Genomic DNA, 24,136 nt, shown 5'->3' with positions numbered 1-24,136 from the left:
TGAATGCAGTGGTGAAACAGAGAAAATGCAGACTGCCTGTCAGGATGCTGTCTCTGGCCCTGACTTGTGCTGTTGCTCCGTTTACTGGCAGTGTTTGGTCCCACAGAAGCCCTCCTGGCAGAGGCTGCTGGTGTGGCTCGGACACCCTGCAGCTGAGGTGCTCCTGGGTCCGTTATCTTCAAGAGCATTTTCTTTTGGCATCATGCTGGCATGGCCTGGAAGGAGGGAACAGGCCACCGGCAGTCATGGTGTGTCATAGTGTATCCTGCTTGGAGGGCTGTGGAATGGACCTCGTGGAAGGGTGCACAGGGAAACGTGCAGATTTTACAAGGCGAGGGCTGAAATTTGGAGTTTTTTGTTTTGTGTGTGACGATGTGACTAAGAGCAGTGGAGGAGAGATCAAGAATAGATGGATTTCAGTGAGGAAGAAGGTGCCATCATGGTATTCCACTAAAAGAGCTGAATAGGGAATCCTGTTCCATAGGAGATGGCGATGAACAACTCGGGCTGCTGGGAGCTGGTGGGTGGCGCTGAGGCGTGCAATAGAACCTGCGTAGCTGGCTGTGCAAATCCAGAACATTTGGACACGCTGAAAGCTTGCTTTAAATGGTGCATGCAAAGGAGAGAGCAAGGAATTCCACGGGGACGCGGTGCGGGGAGGGGCAGTGAGCGGGGCCATCCCGCTTGCTTTGGGATGCTGTCACTGTGTGCTGTGAGCGCTGGCATGTTGCACTGCACGGTTCTCATAACGCTCTCTCTGTGAACCCTTTCTAGCCCACGACCTTCCCCCGAGCAAGACGTCGGCCGCGGCGCAGACTGGCAGCCACTTGCAGTGCCTCTCGGTGCACTGCACGGACGACGTGGGCGAGGCGAAGGGCCGGACTGCGGTGCCGACATGGAGGTCCCTGCACTCGGACATCTCCAACAGATTTGGGACTTTTGTGGCCGCCCTGACTTGAACAAAAGAAATTATTTTTTTTCTCTTTTTAATTTCAAAGGGCCGCTACTGCTAGGTGGACTATTTTTCTAGGTTGGTACCTGCTTAGTGGCATATGGACTGGAAAGGGTTAATTTAAAGTAAACCTCAACTTTTTTTTAATCTTCTGCCACAGTATGTTACCAGTGTTAACCCTTCTGCAGTTAGCACACTTTTGCTTAAGATTTTCCTGCTAGACCACTTTTTCCCATTATTCTGTAATCTTGGCATACATTTATAGATGAAGCCTTTTCCTTTTTCATCTCAGCGTATGTCCAAGTCACGTATGTCATAATAAGACAAAGATGCTACTTCTCCTCCTCCTCCTTTTCTTCATTGCTTTTTTTTTTTTTTTTTTCTTTTGTTTTGCTTTGCTCAGTGCTTATTACGATGGTTAATCCTGAAGAACAGCAGTTCAGGAATAAATGCCGGTTAAATGAAATTGTCATCATCATGTTATGTATTGACACCCAGCTTTTGCTAGTCACATCCAAACCAAACGATTAATGCTCTTTTGAACGTTCAGGCAGCGATCCTTTCCTCAGAAAATGAAGGTTTGTTATGAATAATGCTCAGCCTGCGCCTCCCTCCCTCATTTGCTCCCCATCTCTCTGCGAGGTGAGGACAGGGGTTTGTTTGTTTGCCTTTGTGAAACACAGATACGGAGCTCTGTCATGACCGGGCTGGTTCAGGCTTGGCCTGGGAAGGTACACAGATGATTCTTTAAATAGCTCTAGCAGGAAGTTTACCTAATAACGAATAGTCATTATCTCCTCCACCAAACACCCAGGTTGCAGCAGCATTTTCTTCCTCTGCCTCTCATTTTGAGGAGCAAGGGGTGCACATGTTCCCAGGCATGTTGTGTTTCTGGTGGTGTTCCCAGAGCTGTCATTTTATTTTATAACTGCTGGAGAAATAAACAATCCCCCAAAGGCACTGAGCCCCTTCTGCATTACTTGCAGCCTGCAGAGCAGCGTCCTGGCCCAACAACTGTGCTCTGCTATGGAGCTGGGCTACTGCAGTGCCCTCTGCTAGGTTGGGCCAGGGCACAGCATCCAGCTGGGGTTCCCAAAGCCACTGTGAAGCTGCACGGCAGCACAGCTCCCATTTTTCCCCATTATAGCTGAAGGAAGATGATGTTGATCAGAGGTGTGATGCTCTTGTCTGTAGGAGCCACCCTCGCTCCAGTGGCAGCTGTCCCAGTATGGTCACAATAGGTGGATGATTGGAGACGGCCTACACCAAGGGCCGTGTGCCCAAGGTCAGCACTTCCTGATCTGCCAGGACCGGGAGACCCCAGGTTAGACCCTTCCAAACTTAGGCTGGGCTTCATTTTTGCCATGCATGTGAAGAACGCTGTTATTAGATGAACACAATAAAAGGAAAACCACGCTTTCCTGGTCTCGGTAGATAATACTCATTGGAGAAGAAAGCTGGAAGCAAACCAGATAAAAACACAAATGACACGATGATCTGACACTCCTGTGGCTTTACGTAACGCTGTCTATTATTTGCATATCCTCTGTTTACAGGGAGTGTGAGCAGTCCCACCCTTGCTCGGGCCAGCCTGGCTTCCTCTGCTCCCCAAAGCTCGGTAGCATCGCTGGGGAGTTACGTTTTTGCTATGAAATAAGAGTCAGCCTCTCTAGAGTTATTCATTACTTCTCTCATGAATTCACAAAATGTGTCCCTTCTCGAGGGATGGAATTTGAAGACTGCTTTGTATTTTTAGATGATTGTGCCGGGCCTTTAATTATTTTGAAGTCTGGCTCTCAGTAGACATCAGTGGGGAGGGAATTCTGCCTACAATGCTAATGGCCACAGCACTGTCTGAAATTCTCACTCTTGATCATTTATGGCTTCAGAATGATTCACAGTGTTTTGGAAGGCAGGATTTCTTGTTATTTGAATGTGCTCTTATTAACCATGCATGGATTGATTTCCCGTTATGGTTGTGGTCAGTGACTTGACTTTGGAAAAAATGGAGGGTTTGGGACCTTGATTTTTAATATTACTTTACTTTCATTGAAGCTGGAGCAGTCACTAGGGTGAGGATTTTTGCCTATGCTGAAGCAATTCACTGGAACCACCTCTCACGCACTTGGTTTGGAACCAAAACATGCCACGTTTTGTACCTTTTTAGGTGTGTGCTACTGAAAGTTTGGAGCTTTTCCCTGGACCTGCAATAAAATATCTCCAGGTTGAATAACAATTATCGTTGGCCACTCTGGAAGATGCTTCATTGTCTGTGATTTGTTATGTCCCGGTTCACTAAAATACGTGTTTAACTTTAAATGCAGTCTAGTAAATCACTTAAGGATATGCTGAACTGAGTGGGACTTCTGTATCCAGTGAAGTGTGGAAGAGCGCTTCGGTGGATTAGGGCCTCAGTTCTCATCTTTTCATTTCAGCTTATACTTGTTCAAGCTAGGTGTGTCTTGGAGTAAACCCAGCAAAGCACATGCCTGGACATATGATACTGTCTTTCAGCACTTACAGCTGAAAATTTAGGAAGAGTTCATGGTCTGATGGCATTCCTGTACCATCGCTCAGGCCCGATGGCTTGCTTCTTTGTTTTTAGTTTTTCCTGCTGCATTCAGGAGAACAGGTTTTTCAGGCTTCCTCAGGTCAGGGATGCACACCCTGTGCTACCAGGAAGAGACCTTTCAATGAATGCTGGATCAAACGCTTCAAATCTCTTTTAAAGAGAAATCCTCCTGTAAGCAGAAATGCATTGATTCCATTGGTCTTCAGCATCCTTCCTTTCTGGTTTGCTCTCTGCAGCTCTGCTTCTATCCAGGAGTTGTTCTCATTCCTTGAGGACTTATTTTTGCACTTGGTTATAGGAGTACAAATTGGAAACAAGCCCTTTAAAAGAGCAGAATTCTGAGGGTTTTAAATCATAAGAGATGAGGAGAGGATGGGATCTCTGCACTGGGGCCGTTCTGTCAGCCCACTGGGGCTGTGCGGTGGGAGCAGTGGGCAGATAGGATTTGCAGGTAGAGAGGAGTCAGAAAGAGTCATCAGCCTTCCTGAGAGCCTTACTGTCCGTATTGCTTTGCTAAATAATACGGCTAAGTGCAATCCTATTGCTAACCTTCTGTATGTTCAGTCTTGCTAAACTCAAGTGACATTACCGATTGAGTGAAAGGATGAGGTGGCAGCTCTACTGGGGCAGATGTCAGCAATGCCAGTGCTGGTGTGCACTTCTATGGTTTTCTTTTTGCCAAAGATCAGAACAGAATCGGTACATATGCTGACCAGGACGAGGATATTTTCATGCCCACAGCCTGGTGTGTTTGGTACAGACAGCACGTGCTGGAGCTTTGACACAAAGTTTGCTTTGCCTGTGGTAATTTTACTGTTCTCGTTTTCTCCATTTATTTAACACTGAATGCACTCTTTTTTTTTTTTTTTTTTTTTTTGAACATATAGAAAATATCACGATAGCTAAAATAATGGCCTCGTATTTAAGAGGGCTGCTCTGAAAGTAATGCCTCCAGTTTTATAATGTTGGCCTGTGCCATCAGAGGTGGAAGTTGGTACGGCAGCGGAGGTTGGACCTTCCACAAATATCCCGTTAATTCTGCTGCTGTGTGACAGATGGCAGCAGAGGGGCAGGCTGACAAATGACATCTGACATGGAAGTGCATATGAAGAAAAGCTTTGGAATGGAGTTCCTCCATGTGGAAAAAATGGCCCCTGATGACATTCATTGATGCTTGCTGAACGTTTATGGAGACCCAGCAGTGGATGGGAGCACAGTGAGGGGTGGGTGGTGAGTTTCGGCACAGCAGCACTGGGTCACTCCTGCTGGCAATGAGATGTTGATGAGCGTGGCATGCAGATTCTTGTTCATCGCTGGCAAATATGCTCTGCTAATGGTGATGCCCATGTTGAAAAAATAGTATTTTGAAGTTGAGAATTTGCTCCATCAGGTAGTGTATCTATCTCTTTGTATCTGTTGTAGTTTCCATGGGAATAAATAGGAGGCACTACTTTCAGAGCAGCCTTTGTATTCTGAAAAACCTTTTCTGCCTTGCCCAGCATCTTCATTTCTCACACAGACCCATGCTGTAGGAGCTGCTTGAGGTGGGAGGTTGGCAGCTGCCCATCAATTGGTTCTTGGCCTTGGAGGCTCCATTTCCTCCTGGCCCCGTCTGCTGGTCCTTCTTGGTGTATGTTAAAAGAAAATCTGTACTTTAACTTAAAGCGTGGTAGCAAACAGAGAAATACATGTTTTGCATTTTAATTGCAAGGAGTGATGTCTTTTGGCCAAGAAAAAAAGGATGGAATAGGCCTTATTTACAAAATACTCCTGAGAATTTTCTCCGGACTCTTTTTTTCATGGTGTTAATAAGTTCTCTGCTGTTCTAGTTCAGCTGTTAGAGCCTCAGTGAGAGAGGGCTTAGGCTCATTTTTATTTAGTTACAGGGAATTTCATCAAAAAGGTGAGGTGTGTTTGGGTGAGAAGAAATGCACGTCGAAGCCATCAGGGCCATTTTGAGGGCCCTTTCTTGGATACTGCTTTCAGACGTTGTCACTCTGAGGCTGGTTGGCCCTTCCAGTGCAGGAGATCAGTCCGACAGCTTCCAGGCACCACCAGCAAAGCCAAATGTTGGCATGTTCTTTAAAGAAGGGAGGCATGAGGTGCCTCCCCCAGGTCATGGGAGGCTGAAACATGGTGTGTTGGCTCTGCTGTTGGGAAGGAGGAAGGAGGTGGGTGGCGGGTGGGGAAAGCAGACAAAAAACCCCAGAATTGGTACATCTGGATTATTTTTTTGAAGCTGCAGTGTGAGGTTGTCTCAAATGCTAGATTCACAGCTGTTCGATGGATGGTGTATAAGAGCATAACCCATTTTTATAGAATTGTTTCTCCTTTATTGCTTAAGGCTAATGGAGGAAATAGTCTAATTTTGTCTTAGAAATTCTCTATTAAAATTGTTGGTTTGAGTCCATCCGCTCATAGATTCTGACTGATGAAACTGCAGGCTGTGATTTCCGGCAGTTATAACTTTATCACTATTCACTACCCAAGAATATTACAGCTTTAAAACAGCCTTAAGCAAAAGGATGTGATTTCTTTATACCGAATTTGGTTCATGGAAAAGAAAAAAATAAAAATAAAAATCAAAACACTGGTAATCCGTACTGCATAGCAAACTCTTCTGAAAGATGTTATTGCACATGTAAAATATGGAAACTTGACTCTGCTGTGTGTTAGGCAATCCTGTACTCTTTTTTCTTTTTTTTTTTTTCTTTTTTTTTTTTTTGGGATTCTTGTTAAATTCATTTCTTAAATGCTTGGTTGGAAGACTGTGACAATAGCTCATGAAACTGAGTGTTATTTTTCTTTCTTTTTTTTTTTAAATATGTAAAGTGCAGTCTTCTGTATTCATGCATATTGTACATATCTGTATATGTTTTACTGAGCAACTAAATAACAATAAATATGATGTTAATGGTGACTATTGTATATGTCATGTCATGTTCTTTAATTTTTGCAGTAAGCACTGTTTCCCTTAGAATGTGAAGAATGGAAATGATGCTGTTCACACGTAGGTAAACCCTGGGCCTCGTGATGGCCAGAACAAATCTCAGCAGAATGTGGGAGATTCTCCCTAACAATTGGCTTCCCTCAGTGGTGCGGCTTCACCCAGAGCCAGGTTACTGCAACGAGGTGCAGTTTTCTTACAGTCATAGAATGGTTTGGGTTGGAAGGGACCACTAAGATCATCCAGTTCCAATCCCCTGCTGTAGGCAGGGACATCTCCCACTCGACCAGGTTGCTCACAGCCTGGCCTCGTACCTCCAGGGAGGGAGCATCTCTTGCCCTTGTGTTTGCTAGGCTTTGCTGACTGTTTCTGCATGTATTAAAGCTTCTTCCTTCCCTGTGTCAGCCGAGATCTGAATCCTTAACTTTTCCAGGCAAGATTTTGAGCTAAATTCTGTGAGTAAAAAGTAAAGAGGTTACAGCTCTTACTGAGAGTCTAAAAATCCCTCCATCTTTGTTATTCAAATTTCATACTCTTAATCCTTTCATATTCCTGTGAATTTTTCAAAGAATCCTTTCCATCAAGAAAAATGTCTTACGAGTAAGCAGTAAGCTGGGCAGCCAGGCAATGTCAGAACACATTTCTGAACCGAGGGAACAGCCTTACTTATCGTTCACACTCAGAGGAAGCAGAAGAGCTGTTCAGCTTCATGTGGTTGTTTTTTCCGTTCTAACGTCGCATTCAGTGTGAGCTGAGATGCAGAAAGCTGCGCGGTGTTGCATTTTGGTGTGTGAAGGAAGGATGAGCCGACCCATCTCCCACCGCCCATGTGCAGATCCCGTGCCTTCGCAGCAGTGCTTTATGCTGAATGAGGGATCTGCTAACTCACACGTAATGCATCAAAATGCAAACAGTGCACCAGCTGTATTCCATACGATCCCTCTGTGTTCTTCTGCAATGCTGAGAGCACAAATGGAAAAACGGAAGAAACTTTTGAGACCCTTCTCAAGACAGTTAGGGGAGGAACTTCACTTAACATTCAAACCATGCTCTCCATCTTCTTGAAGGGGCAGAGCAACATGTGAAAGAGAGATGTAAGCTGTTTCACAGCTTTTTGCTTCTTGCCATGCAAGAAGTGTGCGTGATTTTGCTAACTTTTCAGCTCAAAACCAATGCCTGTAAGTTTTTATTGATTTTTTTTTTTTTTTTTTTGGGGGGGGGGAACAGGGGGACAGTTATTAGTGGTAAGTTTGGACTTCCCTTAATCCTGAGAGAGGAACCAGAGAGGGGAGCCAGCCTTCCTGGTGTCCTTTGGTGTGATTAGAGTCCCCCGTGGGACCAGGTGCATGGCTTTGGTCACAGGGAGCATCCATTCCTCACCCCTGGCTTCTTCCCAGTCCTCCCCTTCTGGAATAGACATTTCCATGATGGTTACTCCACTCTGCTCAGATGGCTGCACTTATCTCTTGAGTTCTGTTACCACTGGCTTCACGTGGCCCCTTGGCTACACAATGGCTGTTCCTGGTGCTGGGGACTGGAGGAGCTCACTGCTCACTGTGTGCTAATGGATGGGCACAAAGTGGCTGCTCCCCAGTTCCTGCACTCTGTGCTGGCCGTGCACACTGGCAGCTTGTGCTGTGACCTCTGTGGATGCTGTTGAGGTGCTTGCCTTGGTGCTGAGAAGAGGACCCTGTGTCAGCATTAGGCAGGGACTTCTGCTTATTCAGTACAGAGAGGCAAGTGTTTGGTTGGAGAGTGTTCACAGTCCGCGCTCCCCAAGTTGTTTCTTGTGCTGAGAGCTGAAGTCTGCCTGCAGTGTGTCTCCTTTCCCCAAGACATTTAACTGATTTAATTATGTCCTTTGAGTTATTTTCTGCATAAGGCTTTGAGATTCTTGTCACGGAGGAGACCCCATAAATATGCATTGTATGTTCTGCAGTCAGGGATCTGTCCGGAGCGCAGCTGGATCCAGTGTGCTGTGATCCCCCACCCCTCTGTCACCTGCAAGCGGGGGATGGGAGGGGGCTGTTGTGGCCATGAGGAACTGAAAGGCATCAGCTGAAGGAGCTCTCATGTGTAAACGGTGGCTTTGAGCACACACGTCTGATCTGGAGTGGATGTAATGTGGAGATGTGCACTTCCTATTTGGTGAACTGGTGCAGGACTGTGCCACGTTCCCTAATTCTCACAGCTCTGACCAACACTGAAAACTGAGAAAGTGCTGGGGGTGCCTCAGCCTTTCAGTTTAGCACCAAAACCCACATTGCTAGTCACCAACCCCAGGCTCTCTCTGCTGGGAGTGGGACCGCAGGCATCACGGGGCTGCATTGTGTGCAGCTGTGGCTCATGGATGTCACCACCTGTGAAACCAGCTCAGAGAAACACGTGCTCTGGCTAGCAGTGTTCTATCAGCAGCAAATGTTACTGGTTCACAGACATACATCCCTGGAGGTGCCTGAGGCCATGGATGGACCCTGGGCAGCGTGAGCTGGTGGGGGGCACCCAGCCCATGGCAGGTGTTGGAGCTGGGTGGGCTTTAAGGTCCCCTCCATCCTCAGCCACTCTGTGATTCTATGAAGTTGTTGAATTGGCAGTCTGTATTTAATGTTGATATAGGCTGGATTTCGGATGGCAGTATTAACACATTCATTTCAGCCTCCCTGAAGGATACTGAAAATGGTTTTAGGAGGACCCGTGTCCTGCTGGAGCCCTGGAGAGTTTGTAGCCCATTGGAGTTAACTGGCAGCAGTGCTGAGCTTCGGAGGTGGGAACTTCTCTCGATTTCTTTTTATTCTCTGTGAAATGCCCCTCTCTCCCTTCCCCCTTTCTTCCCCTCACCCCTTTTCTCTTTATAAAGCTGGAATTCTTCCAGACTCTGCTCTGGGCTCGCAAGAAAACTTTACTGTGTAAATTTGCTCTTTGTGTTGGGAGCCCTTTGTTTAAACAGCATTGTGAGCTTGCTGGGGAGGGATGGAAAGAGGGGGAGCCGGGAGGAAGAATTTGAAAAGCCCTGACCCCTGATGAATAAAATCCAGCACATTAACACATTCTTCAATAAATTCATGATTGCAGATAAGGTGGGAGTCCCCAGGGCCGGGCTTTTCATTAACCCCCTGCTGGCTAACCCAAACAGACCGCGGGTTTTGTTAGCCACCAGGACAAGCAGAGCCCTTTTGTGGTGGAGGGGCCGAGCGTGCGTGGGGAGATCTCCTATAGGAAGCCAGGTTACAAAATGGGACTCTATTTCAGAACAAACTCCTTTTGGTTAGTTTGATGAGATTACAGAAGGGAAAAGGCTTTAACAAGGGGCTTATTGAAGCTAAGTAACTGTTCTGAATACAGTGAGGACCAGGGCAGAAAACATATGATTCTTGGTAAATAGGAGCTCCTACAGTACGGCTGGGCACGCTGCGGGTGTGGGGGACCTGGGAGTGGCTGCATGCACTGTGCAGCGCTGACCACATCTCACGTGTGCATTGGGATTGAACCCCGTCTCGTCCTTCTGCTGCGTGAGGGGAAGGTCTGCTCAGAAATGCTTTGCTTTGAGATGTCTCCCACAGGCCTCTCTGCCATGGAGAAGGTTCTCTGGATCGCTTATTGGAATATCTGCGCTTTGAAAGGGTCTATTTGGTGTTGCTCACACAACTCTGTGCCATGCAACTCAGATGCCAACAGCTCTTCCAACAGCACTGCGACCACAGGCAGCAGGGGCTGCCTTCAGCCTGCTTTAAACTATTAAAACATTTACAGTTAATAGAGAGGCACGTACCATAATTGTAATTAAACCAGATGACTTCAGTGCAGGAGCTCCCAGGTCCCCCTAGCACTGCAGTGGGATCAGCCCTGCCTGGCAGCATGGTGCCCTGGTGTGGGCCCAGTGCTGGGCCTGCAGTGACCCCGCAGTGTGTTTGCTCCAAAATGTGTTTGCTTTGTGCACCTGATGCACCTTATTGGCACTGTGCTCCCAAGGAAGGGCAGCCTGCTGTGCTGAGTGGTGACTGCTGATCCCCTTACATCATTGTAGTGTTTTACCATCACCCCATATCGCTAGAAGAGGAAACAGTCTAAAATCCTGCTCGTGTCCTTTGGGTGAGTAGAAGCAAAGGGCTCAGGCTTGTGCCAGGAACACGGCGTGACCCAGGGGCAGCAAAGGTAACCTCTGGCCCGACAGCTTGGTCATCTCATCTCAATCCAAGCTGTGCAGCAGTGTCCTTTTTCTCTGTGATTTACACAGTAAATCACCAGGACCAGGCTGGGGGCCACGAGGGGCCGGCTTGTGCCTGCAGTGCTTTGAAGGATGTTTGTGTTCGATGGGCTGATGCGTATCGAATGCAAGCCAGCTCCCACTGCCAGCTCTGCCAGCCCCGTGGTGCTGCCCTTTGACAGACAGAGCCTCCCCTCCCCGAATTTCTGATTTCACACTGATGCACAAACATTCTTTGGCAACTTGAGCCCATTGTATTACAGCGGTTAAATTCCTTAAGCATGTGCCCCTGAGAACGCAGTGCTGATATTTATTACAGAAGTATCAATGTGGTAGCAACACTGTGGGTATATGGCTGTGGCTGCACAGTCCCACAAGACTTTGAGATGGCAACAAAGCACCTTCAGGCTGCAGATTGGCCATGTCACAAGCAACACAGGGCCAAGGAAGTGCTGCAGGTCCCTGAGTGCTCTGATGGTCGTTCTGTGCCTGCAGCACCACTCCCAGCTGCACAGCCGTATGTGCCAGCGAGGAGTCCTTGTACCCTGTGTGTGTGCAACAAAGCAACACTCACATGGTCCAGAGGCACTCTGATGTCCTGCTTGCAGTGTGCTGTAAGGCTTGGCTTCTGGACCCGAGAATGCCCACTGGGTCTGGCAGCAGCCTGGGGAAGAAAGGTCCCAGGAAGGGAAGCAGCTTTGGCAAATACAGGGATTTAATTGTTCTTTGCTAAGTGGGAGAGCTGGAGCAAGGCAGCATTGCTGGGATCTGTAACAATTCTGCGTCTGATCCTCAAGCCTTTGCTTCAGAAACTGCGTGATGCAGTCACTTGTGAGTTAAGATCTAGTTTCAAATGTCTGAAGTTATTATTGATGCTTGAAAAGGTTACATCTGCAACTCATTTTCTATGTCATTGACGTTCTTTTCTGACAAATAATTTCAGAAATATGCAGCAAAATGTTTTGGCCTACAAATGCTGCAGCTCACCAAGTGTGCAGACCACATCTTTACACATTTTGTAAGAAGAAACTTAACTCCTCATGTGCTCTCGCTGCTCTGCGTGCCTCGGCACAAAGCGCAGGCTGCCAGCAGCCCTCCTGCTCAGCCCATCCTCAATGATGGTGGGAGGCACAGGGGTCCCAGCTCCACTGATGGGCAGAGCCCAACGTCCTACAGCCTGTTGCAGTGGTGCACTGAGCTGGCACATCCCTCACAGCACGATGAAAACCCGAGGGAATAAAACAGGTAGGTGACATGTCACCTCTTTTGTTCTAAAGCAACTTGTTTTGGGAAAGGAGTACTCTTGGGTGGCAGTTCTCAATAGCTGTGTTAGTACCCAGGCTTCACAGTGCAGGTGTTGCCTTGAATAGTTCCGGGCATCATGGAAGCAACAAAGCATGCTGCTTCATTGCAGAGCCTAAAGGAGATGTGGGGTGCGTGGTTGCTCCACATGGCCAGTCTGCTGCTGAGGAGCAGAACTCACCCATGCTCTGTGCATGGTCCCAGCACCCACTTGTGCTCCATGCATGGTGCTACCATGCTGCTCGTGGCTGCGGCTGCCTGCCCTGCTGCAGGGATCACTGGAGAGCTCCTGGCAGCCCTACAGCTGTAGAGGGAAGTGCTTTCCCTGGGCTTTGCAGCTGCTGTCACAACGTGGTAATGATTTCAGGGAGACATAATCCAGATTGTTTGAATGAGAAAGCAGCAAGTGACCTTGGCTTTCTGGTTAATGCCCAGGTGTATGAAGGGGAAATAATAGAGAGTTGCCTCCTAGGAATCATCATCAAAGCCAAGCATCATTCAAGTAATTTGCTTTGGAAAGTGGAACTTGTCTTTTTATTTACCAAGTGCTGCTGATGTCTGAGATAACATTTATATCAGATGGAAGCTTTTAAAGTGCCGCTCAGACAGGGCTGCTGACCTCCTTCTGGTCTTATTAAATGCTACGCGTTTGGCACGCTCTCTTCTGTGATCTAAATTACCAGCCTGGCTGAGAAAGGTGCTGCCGTGTGCACTGCTGAGGTTAGATGTCATCCGAGCATCCCTGCTTGATGTGCGTGTGCAGGCAGCGCTCAGCGGGAACGTGGCTATTGGGAAGAAAGCTGTAGCTTAACCTATGGGCGGTTTGAAATCACCGCATTGTAGAGCGGTATCCAGAGTGAAGATGGGACTCGGCAGGAACGCTTCCCTTTCCCCAGCTTGCCTTTGTTGTCGCTGCTTTGGTGAATATTAAGAGGGGTTGCTGACCCTTGCAAGCCTGCGACCTCTGTATCTGAAAGGCTGGTGGAGCAGAGCTTCTTCTCAACCTCACTGAGCCACTCTTTCACCGCCGCTCGCCTTTCTTTGCCAGCATGATGCTATGGAAATGCGAGCGATGGAAATGCCCCTGAGAGCTGCCACCCTCGGAGCAGATTTGGTGCCCCCTCCCACGTGTGGCCGGGGGTCGGCGGGCAGTCTGCCTTGCATCCTGCATACGACCCGCTGCGGCTGATAAGGAGGGCCAAAGAGTGCAGAGGGAGCTTATCTGGGAGGAATGTGGGAGGCACAGCTGAAAGCTGCTCGTTGATGTAAGGAAATTGCGTGTGAGCCTGCAGTGACTCACCTAAATGCCTTTCCTGCACAGTGTTACTGTGTGCCATTGCACTCTGCAGGCGCAGCTGCCTGTCCATCATTTGCCATCTCGCTGCCTGGTTCTTGCATCATGAGGACAGTACTTAGAATACCACTGTTAATTTTGGAGAAGGGAAAGCAGGGGATCGTATTTTCATTTTACCACGTCTTCCTGGGGAGCAAGAGCAGGAACTCTTGTTCTGATTCCCTTATGAAGCCAATTTTTGGGGCTAAAACTTAACTTAGTGTTTGAAACCAACCTCTTAGAAGGAGCAGAAGAAAAATTGTAATGCCACAGCGCTGTCTCTGCTGGTCTAAGCTTATGGGATGGAATCTGGGGCAAAACAAATATCGAAACTGAGCTTTGAATCTTGACTTGTTTGGATGTTAGGAACAATTTTTTTTCCCAAAGAGCAGTCAGGCACTGGAGCAGGCCGCCCAGGGAGCTGTTAGGGTCATTGTCCGTGGAGATGTTGAAGGAACGTGGAGATGTGGCACTAAGGGATGTGGTTAGTGGGTATGGTGGGGTTGGACTTAGTGATTTTAGAGATTTTTTTCAACCTTAACGATTCTATGATTCTTTGACTTTCTTTTCCCTCATATTTTGTGCCCGCCATCTGTGCCACTTTGCAGAGCTTAAGGAAGGAGAAGAGAGAGCAGGATTTTAACTCAAGTGACAGTATTTTGCTTTCATATATGGTACAGTGATGGCTTGTTCCAGACTTTCGAACTGCAGAGATGTAGCAGCCTTCTAGGTGATTGCCCATGACTCATTCCTGTAAAGGCATTTCTGCTCTGCACAGAAAATAACTGCTCTGGTTCAGCCTTCTGAAATAAACCAGGAACTCCCCAATTGTAAAGCAGGACAGTGCAGCTATGAAGAGGTGGATTGAGTCTGTGTTGCTCCAAACTACACCCGGCATCTTGTGTCAGAGCCAGCCTGTCCAGCTCTGCCCCTCCACCTCCACCGTCTCCGTAAATGAAGCAGCAATGTGTGAGTCTGGCTCACCTCCTCCTCAACAGCCACTGAAATCTTAGATGTTACCGATACGCCTCTGCAGAACCACGGGAGCTGGGTGTCCTGGCTGCAATCTCTATGCTTTAACACTTAATTATTTCTTTAAATGTTTTATGAGAATGTGGTCAGCAATGCAAGACAACAACTTTAAGACCTGGGCATCTTTTGGTTAACACAGCCAATGTGAGCCCCTGAAGTCCTTTTTCATGGTTCTGAGAGCACAACGCAAAGGTAGATTGGAATGTAAGGAGGGTATTCTGTCTCTCTTGTATGTATCGTAATATCATAGAATGGCTTAAGTTGGAGTGGACCTTAAAGATCATCTAGATCCACCCCCTGCCATGTCCCTGCCTGCTCCTCCCTCTGTATTCCCACAGCACATCTGTCCTGTAGTTTCCATGAGGCTTCTTTTCTCTGCTGTCAGTGAAGCATCCAGGCACTGAATGCTGGGCTGGGCAGTGCTGCTGTCTCTCCTGGGGCTGGTTGCATTGCTCTGCTGATTCCAGCTGCATTGCCCCATTTTTGCTAGGCTCACTTTCCCATGTCTAGGTAAGCACTCAACCGGTGCTCCATCAGCCCCTCATACCAAGCAGTGTTTGGGGTGCTTGTGAACGGGCGAGCTGCTCATCCTTGGCACTGCTGGCCTCACTGTGCGAGTGTCACTGGGCTCGGTGGGGCCAGGACGTTTGCTCTGGTGCTGTGCCACGGGGACATCCTGTGCCCATCACTGGTGTATCCATAGCCCAGTGGTTTCCACCATCCTTAGCAGATGAGCAGACAGCACTTCCTTGCAGGAGGGTGTGACCTTTCCAATTTGCAGGCATGTGTGTTGGAGGAGGGGAATTAATTAAAGTGACTTGATAGATTTCTTGCTTGGATGTAATATGAACTGTATCCTCGCAGTGAGAGGATTCGTGATCTGCTGGTGGGCTGTGCTCAGAATCACAGTTCATTTCCCTCTGTTGTCGAAGGTCTAAATGAGCTTTCTGGCTGTAATGAGATCGATGTGCACAAGGCTCTGATGGAGCTAATCACAAAGAGCCTTCTCCCACCAGAGCAAATGGTGTGAAACTGAGCACTGAGTTTGGGGCCATCACAGCTTGCAGCCCACAGCCTCTGCCCCTGTGGGTGCTGCTGAGCCCCAGAGGACCGTGGGGCAGGGGGTGCGTGGTGAGGAATGCGGATACCTTTGTCCTTGGTTTCAAATTGAGCTTTCCTGGAACAGGTTGCCCAGAGCTGTGGGTGCCCCATCCCTGGAGGTGCCCGAGGCCATGGATGGGCTCTGGGCAGCCTGAGCTGGGGGGCAGCCAGCACATGGCAGGGGTAAGGCTGGGGGAGCTTTAATGTCCTCTCCAAGCTCAGCCGTTGTATGATTTGCTTTTCAGAACTGATTGGAGTGTTTTCCTGGTATTCTCACGATACCCGTGCTCTGTGCTTGAAAGTGAGGTTTTCTGTTATATTTTTCTCAATCAGATAATGGAAAATGCTGCTTCTATGTCAGGTCAGCTCAGCACTCGTGGGAAGATCATTAATTCCAAGCTATAACCACAGCTAAAAAATATATTGCTCCTTAGACCTCCGCTTCATTGCCCAAATAACAAATGGCAACGCAGAGGCGTGCAGCAGGGTGACTGTGCCGAGGTGGGATGCAAACCTGCTTGCTCAGCCAGGTTCCAGTGGCAGCAGAGCTGTGGGAACGCAGCCTGTGGTCTAACAGAACCGACACAGCCTTACCACCTCTTCCTTAATCAGATGCTTCATTTGAAGTTGTTTCCTTGGCTGCTTTCACTCTGTCCCCTTTTCGGCTCTGCTGCAGCAACATGGGGTGTGGGGGCACAGCCCTCTGCGTGTGTGGGTTTGGATTCTGGTCAGCGTGATTTGCATTTGTAGGGGCAAGATCGATAGAGCCTTTTTGTAAATTGGTGATGGGAAGCATAATGAACAGTGTAAGGGATTTAGTTAATGGTGTTGGTTAAGAATCCTAAATAACCTAATCTGTGATGTGGCTTTGAACTGCAGTTTTGGTTCGATCAGCAAATGAGACAGTGTCATTTGGGTAGAGATGGAAATATAATAACTTGGAGAAAGCAAATGCGTGTGAAGTGTGTGTGATGCTGCCTCCACAGAGGGTATGGCGACTAGTCACCCCAGACATGTTGGAGTGTGTCCAGAGAAGGGCCACAAAACTGACCCAAGGGATGGAACACCTCCCCTACCAGGGCAGGCTGAGAGCTGGGGCTGTGCAGCATGGAGAGGAGAAGGCTCCGGGGACAGAGGAAAGTGATCTTCCAGTATCTGAAGGGCCTGTAAGAAAAAAGGGGTGACTCTTCAGCAGGATCTGTTGTGACAGGACAAGGGGAAATGGTTTCAGACTCAAAGAGCGGAGATTTAGATTGGATATAAGGAAGTTTTCACACTGAGAGCAGTGAGGCACTGCACAGGGTGCCCAGAGAGGTGGTGGTGCCCCATCCCTGCACACAGCCACGCTCAGGGGACGGGGCTGTGAGCACTGCTGGAGCTGTGGGTGTCCCTGTGCACTGCAGCCAGTGGGAACAGACGGCCTTTGGGAATCCCTTCCAACTCCAACCATTCTGTGATTCAGAGCCTTCAAGCAATGAACACAAACCTTTCATTTATGTTGTGCATGCTGTAAACAGTGCTTCTGGTTGGTGCTGACAATGTAGCAGGCGATGTTCGCAGGAGGCCTTGGGGTGCTTGTGTGCAAAGCGCAGTCCAGGCTACATGCACTGCTTCTGCCAGTGGGTGGAAGGACTTTGTGTGGCAGGCTGCCTATGGATCATGCGTGCAGCCCACAATTGTGGAAAATTAGCTTCCTAGCACTGCTGGATTTAGGAAATATTTGTGGTTTACTTCAATGATTATTCAGTAAGTCACTTAAACTGAATTTTAACATATGTAAAGGCAGAGCTAGGAAAGACCCAGCGGGTGCTTGTGGACTCATGAAGTGTCTCCATGTTACCGAGTCCCCATTGCTGCCCATGGAGCTGGTGCCCCACGGGGGTCTCCTCCTCCTCTCGCTCTCTGCAGTGTCTGGCTTGGTGCTTTGAAGGTGTCAAACTGGGACTTGGGAGCAGGGTCTGTGCCCTTCCTTTGAGCACCCTGAGGTTCCTTCCATGTGTGCACTGCGCTGTTGTGGATGCGGGAAGGAAAGCCAGAGTGCGCTGCTCCTCTTGCTGGGATCCAGCAGTGCCTTTTGCCCTGCTCCGCAGGGAGGCACCTGTCTGCCTGAGCTGTGGGTTGAGCAGCAGTGGTGCCAGCACAGTAGCCCCGTGCTTCTGCCCACTTGGTGCCTCTGTGTTCAGCTCAGGAGGTGGCTTGGCTGCTGGGCTCACGGCTGTCTCCTGCTGTGTCCCACAGTTTATTGGTGCCGCAGCTCGGCTCTGCTTCCCCATAGAGGCAGGGCAGCGTGTTGGAGGGCCTTTGCCCATCTCTCACCCATTCTTTTGAAGCACTGTGGGGGGCAGCCCTCGTTGCCTCCATGCAGCCGCCTGCTGGGGCTGGATGTGACATCTGGCTGGTTCTGTGAGGCCACCAGGCCTGCCGAGCTCTTTCTCTGCAGCTCGTTCTCCTGGGGCACAAATTCCAACTCTTAAAGCGCTTAATAAACTGTGTAACAATGGCTTGAAGGAAGTCAGTGAACACAGTGGCATCCCAGAGAGGTGGCAGAGAGCTGGAGGAGGAGAACCTGCGAGATGAGAAGGCACAGGAACTGCCTGCAAGAAAGGGAGCTGGCTTCAGAGTCTCTGACTGGGTGCCACCACCCTATTATCTGCTCATTGCAAACTGATCACGTTTAGCAGAGCTTTTGGTGCCAGCAGTTCATAATCCTGGAGTAGGCTGGGAAGCAGAACCTGGGGTTTTGATTTATTTGCATGCTGCAAACCAAAGGGAAGAAATGTATTTGTATGTGGTTTCTGGCTGAAGCAGGATAGGGACGTTGGGGAATAAATAATGTGATGACACCGGGACTTATACGCTTGTTCAGCTGCATTGATTGCATTCAAAGGGTCTCACAGTTCTATCGATCTGGGCCTTTCTTCTACCTGCAGAGCTGGGGGAGCAGGAGGCCAGTCCCCAATGCGTGAGTGCCTGTGTGACGTTACAGCCCGGCATCGTGCTGCTTTACAAACAGCTGTTCAGCAGCTCAAGGGTATTTGCTCAGGTGCCAGTGTAGGGGAAGAGTATCCCCAAAGGGCTGTGCAGTTAATCCTTGCTAGCTGCCCGTTATGGATGGGAGAGCAAGAACCTCCGTATCTGTTTATATACTTTAATTACTCCATTGTAAACAAGCCAATGCACAGGCTGAACTAGCAATAAATAATAAAAAACACCCACACCCCCAGCCTGGCCTTTTCCATCAGCTCCTCAGCACCGTGCCCCTATAACGAGGCAGGCTGTGATCCCAGCACTCCCCGACCCTCCTGGCTGACCGTGGGCTCTGCGGGCCAACCTTGTTAAAATGAATCACATTTGGCATATCTCCCCGTGGTGCCTCTCCAGATGAAAGTGGTCCCAGCTCGCACGCTCTATTTTTTGTTTTGTTTCTGTATGTGACAATTTTCTCTATACAAAACCCTCTTTTGTCATTTTGGAGAAGAGATTATGGGGGAAACAAGAGCCCGCCTTTTTTATTTGCATCTTGTGCTTTCTCATGGCTCCACAAACGGCATTGTTCGTGGCCAAGGAACAATGAAATTTTTCTGTTCCCATATCTGATGTGATTAAAGGAGCTGCGGAGCAGAAGTTACACTGAAGATTATAATGAACAGAGGAGACTTTGCTATACTGGATGTGAAACACAAGGGAAGATTCTGGCCCTAGACTTGCTTCCTGTAAAGCAAATCCCCCTTTTTTTCTGATCTGCAAAGGAGTCTGAGGTTGTTCCCTTGTAGAAGGCTGTAAGTGGGCTAAGTGCTTTCCTCCTGCTCAGGTGTGCTCTGTGTCAGCCTGGGAGCAGTCCCACCACGACTGAGCGCACGGAGATCAAATTTTGTGCTTTAGAGAAAAAAAAAATTAAAAAAAATAATAAAAAAAACCATATGAGGAGTTATGGCCCCTTTAGAAAGATGAGGAAGTTGCATTTAAAGATTTTGCAATGGGGCACAGAGCCTGGGCTGCATGCAGGGAATCCTGCCCCAGGGGTGCTGCCATGGGGTCTGCCAGGCTGCTGGGTGCCTGCAGTTGCTCTGCAGGGGATGGCTCCACTACCCTCCTCCCTGAGCTCCAGCTGCAGCCTCTCCTCTGCTCAGGGATGTGGGCCTTCACATCCTCTCTCTCCATTTTCCTGCAGTTTGCTTTATCATGTCTTTTGTTCTTGATATGTAAAATGGCACTTTTGAAGACCTCCCCAGGGCGTTTGGGGCACAGGCTGGATAGTCAGACTTGCTTTTGCTTCAGTGCTCAAAGCTGTGAAAGAAGAGCTGCTCAGGTCTTCCTACAGTGACTGGTGTCCTCCCATGGAATTAGTCATCCTGGTGCTGGCAGGACATGCTTGGTATTGTGGTTGTGTTCTGCAGGGAGTAGCACACTGTTTGCTCTATGCATTTGCTTTCCCTCCTTACAACTGCTTTGTGGGCTGTTGCACCAAGACCAGAAGGTTCATAAATCATCAGCTGGCTGTGCAATCATCATCTAGCGCTGTGCAACCAGAACAGGAGGGGTTCTGTCCCGAGGGCCGTGAGCTCGATGTAGGTGAAGAGGAACATGCTGGGCTGCAGCACATGAAGGCATTGCTGCAATGATGAGACACAGCTGTGCTGAGCTCTGCCTGGTCCTCACATGGTAAAAGGCTGCATCAGCTGCAGCACTGGGGCAGTGTGTTCATCCTGGAAGGAGAAAGAAAACTATCCTAAAAAAATAATAATAATAAAAAAATGTGGCAAGGTCTTTCTGCAACACGTTGGGCCTTGCAGTGTCATGGGAGGGGTTAATCCTGGCTGGAGATGAGGAGGGCTGGCGCGGCTGAGCAGCACTGTGAGCTGTGATGCAGCCGGGAGTTGTACGAGGAGGGAAAAGAGCTTTGCTACCCACAAGGTGAGGTAGGAAAACAATGAATCAAAGACATAGGTATTTCATAAAGCATTTGGCAGGAGGCAGCCCTTGGATTACTAGAAATAATGTGATATATTAGCCCTTGATTTGGCAGACTCTGCCTTATACTAAAGAGGAGGAGAGTGTAAATTGTGATGATTTGTGTAGAGTTTCTGACATTATCTTGGCAAAAAAAGGGCCATCTCTACAGATAAATGCACATGATCGAAATTGTGCATGTGAATTTTTATGTGCGCTCTTCTTCCATCATCGGAGGGGTCCTGGATGGACATAAGAGACCTATACTGAAGAAAGCTTTGCAATGAATTCCACTCATGCTCTCAGGGGGAAGGTCCCTGCATGGTTGTACCCTCAGTTCCCATTACCAAACTCCTTGTGTCTGATCCTTAAGGAAATTATTCTGCCAGGACCAATCCCTCAGGGTCTGAATGGCCCCAACCCAGGGCCCAGGGGTGGGAGGGGAGTGTGGGAGCTTTGCCCCAGCAGCACAAAGATTGCAAACCTGGGGAGGCTGAGGTGTGCAGAGCAGCACTGGGGCTGCCAGGTTCGTGCTGGCCTTGCAGGGAGTGTGAGCTGTGGGGCAGCATCACCCTGCTGGGTGCCTGCCTCAGGTACTGGGCTGCCCGCTGCAAGGTGTCTGTCAATGAGAGAAAACAGATCCTCAGCCTCCACCGTTCTGACTTAAAGCTTCAGCTGGCTGAGTGAAAATGAGTGAGAACATTTGTGCTCCTTTTTTTTTTTCCCCCTTGCTGATAAACGTTTTTTTTTTTCCTACTGTTGTTGCTTAATGCTTGCTCTGCATACAAATGCACACCACTCCTTTCACCCGCCCATCAGAAATCCTGACAGGCTCTGCACAGGGATTGGGATGCACTGTTACAGCCATTGCTCCGAAATCAGCCTGCCTCATATTTGGGCCTCCGAGTCAAAGGGTTTCAATGTATATGTCTGATGTTAAATTTCAGTTTGCGGTGCCAAAAGTCTCCAGGTCTTGTGTTCTATCTGCTCAACTCAGGCTCCACTTTGGGTGCTTCCAGCTTCATATAACCCAGCAAAATCAACAGTTGAATATCAGAGGACTGAGTAATTTCTATGGCACAGGTACTGACAGTGGGAATTCAGCCTTTAAATTATGATCATAAATTTTCACTGCATGCCACTGCTCAGTGTGTGCTTGTGGGGGGGGGAGGGGGTGATGATTTTATTGGGCAGAGTAGAGTTGCTCAGCTAATTAATCAGGGAAAGAAACCTGCTGTCAGGTGCAGCACAGCACCCACACACCTGGCAGTGCTGGTGATCTCTGATCCTGGTGCATGTCTCTGGTGCCCGGGTAGAGAGAACGGATGCAGTAAGGTAAGAGATCTGAATTCCTATGTCCAGAGGTGAGTCAGTTCTCTAGTGCTGCTCTGAGTAATAACAAAGTCTTTAAACAGTTTATAATTTGGAATTATTGAAGGGCAAACATATGCCTATTGCTTCCTGTTCCTGTACGAGGAAAGAACAGCTTTCTCCATTGTGTTCTCTGCTGAGCTCATGCGTGCTTTTGTGTAAATGAGGAAATACAGTGAGCACTGCAGGCTGAGGGTCAGGTGGGGAAGTGTGACACCTTAGACCTGATCTTCTCAGCCCAGGGCTCCTGACACTCGCCTCTAGGAGTGGCCCCAGTGCTGCTATTTTGATCTGGTTTTGGTGTGACCTGAGATGAGGAACAAAGAGAGTTGTGCTAGGTGTGAGCTTTATGGGGTACCTCATCCCTGCCAGGCAAGCGATGACTCAAATCTGCAGGAACAAAGCAGCAGCAGGGGAGCAGGAGGTCCTCTTGTGTCCAGCCAGGCTGTGCTTAGCTGGGAAACTGCACACACCAAGGGGTGGATGGCATCAGTGCTATTGTCCTGTTTGCAGGAGCATCGCACCAGGGTTCCTTCTGGGCTGAAAAACATAGGTAGGCCATAAGCTGCTGAACCATGGGAGGGGTTTATGAGGCAGACATGCAAGAATAGTTGAAAGTTAGAGAAAATGTATTTATTACAACACTTTTCATGGGCAAGTTATCATTTTGTCAAACTTTATTAGAGAAAGTAATTAATGGGCTGTAAAAGGTGCTAGTGCGTAGCCAGTAAAAGACCTAGTCCTGTGCAAATTGGCAGTTCATAGATTTATGGTTCCTTCTTTCCCCATTTATTAATATGGAGAATGCACATGAAGCGTGTTATATAGATGGGCTGGAGAGCCATTGTGTCTGCGGGCAGGAGCCGTGCTCCTGGGGCCCAGCAATGAGGGCAGGGCAGGGGTCCCTCCTATCCTGTGTCCCCAGCTGCCCTGGGGGCAGGGGAAGGTGCCCCAACTGCAGCACGTGCTGCCTGGGGACACAAGGCAGCACCAGGCACTGCATCATGTGTGGGGTGCACAAGCAGAGAGCTCACTGTTGTGTGCAGGTGTTCTGAATGCTGGGCTGCACACAACTTCTTGTTACGGGATTGTATGTCTGTGCTCCCCATTCTGAGAGCGTAGGGTTACTTGGCAGCTTATTCCGTTTAATTATACTGGAGGAAAAGGAATCGATCGTTCAAAGTGAAGTTCTGGTAAAGCAGCTCCAGGGACTTCACAATCAGTTATGAGCATCAGAAGAAACCAGGAGATCTATGCCTGCTCCTGCCATGTGCTCATTGGCATTGCATCCTGGCTGTACCTGATGCTGCTGTCTGGGTGCTGCCCACCCAGCAGCACGCCTCTCATTTCTTTGGAACCTCTCAGGTAACCAAACTCAAAGCCCTGAATGCTTGCAAACTTACGGTTTGGAAGCACTGGTGCCTGATAAACCAACCCCATGGGTGCAGAGGGTGCACGTATGGGAGCTCCCCTGCAGAAGACAGATAGGGCAGAGCCTGGTGTCAGCGATTCCTGGGACAGAGGGCAGCAGCTGCCAGCCCTGCTCCTTGCTGACAGACGTGGGACCACACTGTGCGTGGCCGTTTCTATTCTGTGCTCTTGGCCATGGTGCAGCTCCGTCTGTCCCTTCAGCATGGGGACCTTTCCTTCCAGGATGGCTGAGTGCTGCACTGGCCAGAGGTCCCTCTCTCCTTGGCCTGGTCTGCTCCTGTCCCAGCACAGCATGTGGTGTCTTGTTTTCTCTCGGGGATTATGTTAATACCATTGATTGGTTTGTTTTAAATAGTGCTGGCTGCTAGGTCACTATTAGTGGATGCTGATGCATAATTTATTGATAGCAATATTGGTTGCCTGGTAGAGGGGCATTGACTTCCACCTGTTAACCCTTCACCTGCCCACATGACCTCTTGTCATTTCTGCAGCGTCATGATGCCCAGCTTTTTCCAGGCTGCAGAGGGTGATTTATTTTCCACAAGCTCCTTTTTTACCTCCTTTGGAAGAGGAGACAGGCAGGTCTGTGTTATTGACTGCCTTAACAGCCAGGAAAAGAGTGTGTGGTTAAGGGGCTGGGATGGAAGCAGAGCACATGTTAGTACCCGTGGCTGGCACTGGTTGCCTCTGCCCTCGTGTCCCCCCTTTGCAGAGTGCTCCCCATGTTCCATCTGACCTGCTTTGACACTTGTAGGTTTGCTTACAGAGACGTACTTGGAAAAGTAGCTTTGTCTGTTGTGAGACTTGGCTGGGGGAGCGAGCTTTTGCTGCTTCCCTCTAGGGAGCTGAGCCCAGCTGTTCTGCTACTGAGGGATGCTGCCAGTCAGCGTGCAGCGGGGTTAGAGCCTCCGCTCCAGCCTGGAGCTGGCAGTTTGCAGGAA

At 48.9% G+C, this 24,136-nt stretch overlaps 1 protein-coding gene across 2 annotated transcripts in view; it reads left to right on the top strand.

Annotated features, from left to right (window-relative positions):
* The window catches only part of MN1 (MN1 proto-oncogene, transcriptional regulator), an 82,235-nt gene that overhangs the window by 30,815 nt on the left and 27,284 nt on the right, over nt 1–24,136 (top strand). Inside the window, exon 2 of one of the 2 annotated variants that reach the window (XM_085238867.1) lies at nt 775–6,444. The exons of the other annotated variant lie outside the window; for it this stretch is intronic. Within the exon in view, the coding sequence (XP_085094993.1) occupies nt 775–959 (185 nt within the window). The 3' untranslated portion in view covers nt 960–6,444. Of the gene's footprint in view, nt 1–774; nt 6,445–24,136 lie in introns of those variants that run through there. 2 annotated transcript variants of the gene reach the window in all.

Source organism: Meleagris gallopavo, chromosome 17 (assembly GCF_905368555.1).
Source record: "Meleagris gallopavo chromosome 17, MGAL_WU_HG_1.1, whole genome shotgun sequence".
Lineage (NCBI taxonomy): Eukaryota > Metazoa > Chordata > Aves > Galliformes > Phasianidae > Meleagris > Meleagris gallopavo.
This window is presented reverse-complemented; position numbering and strand designations above follow the sequence as displayed.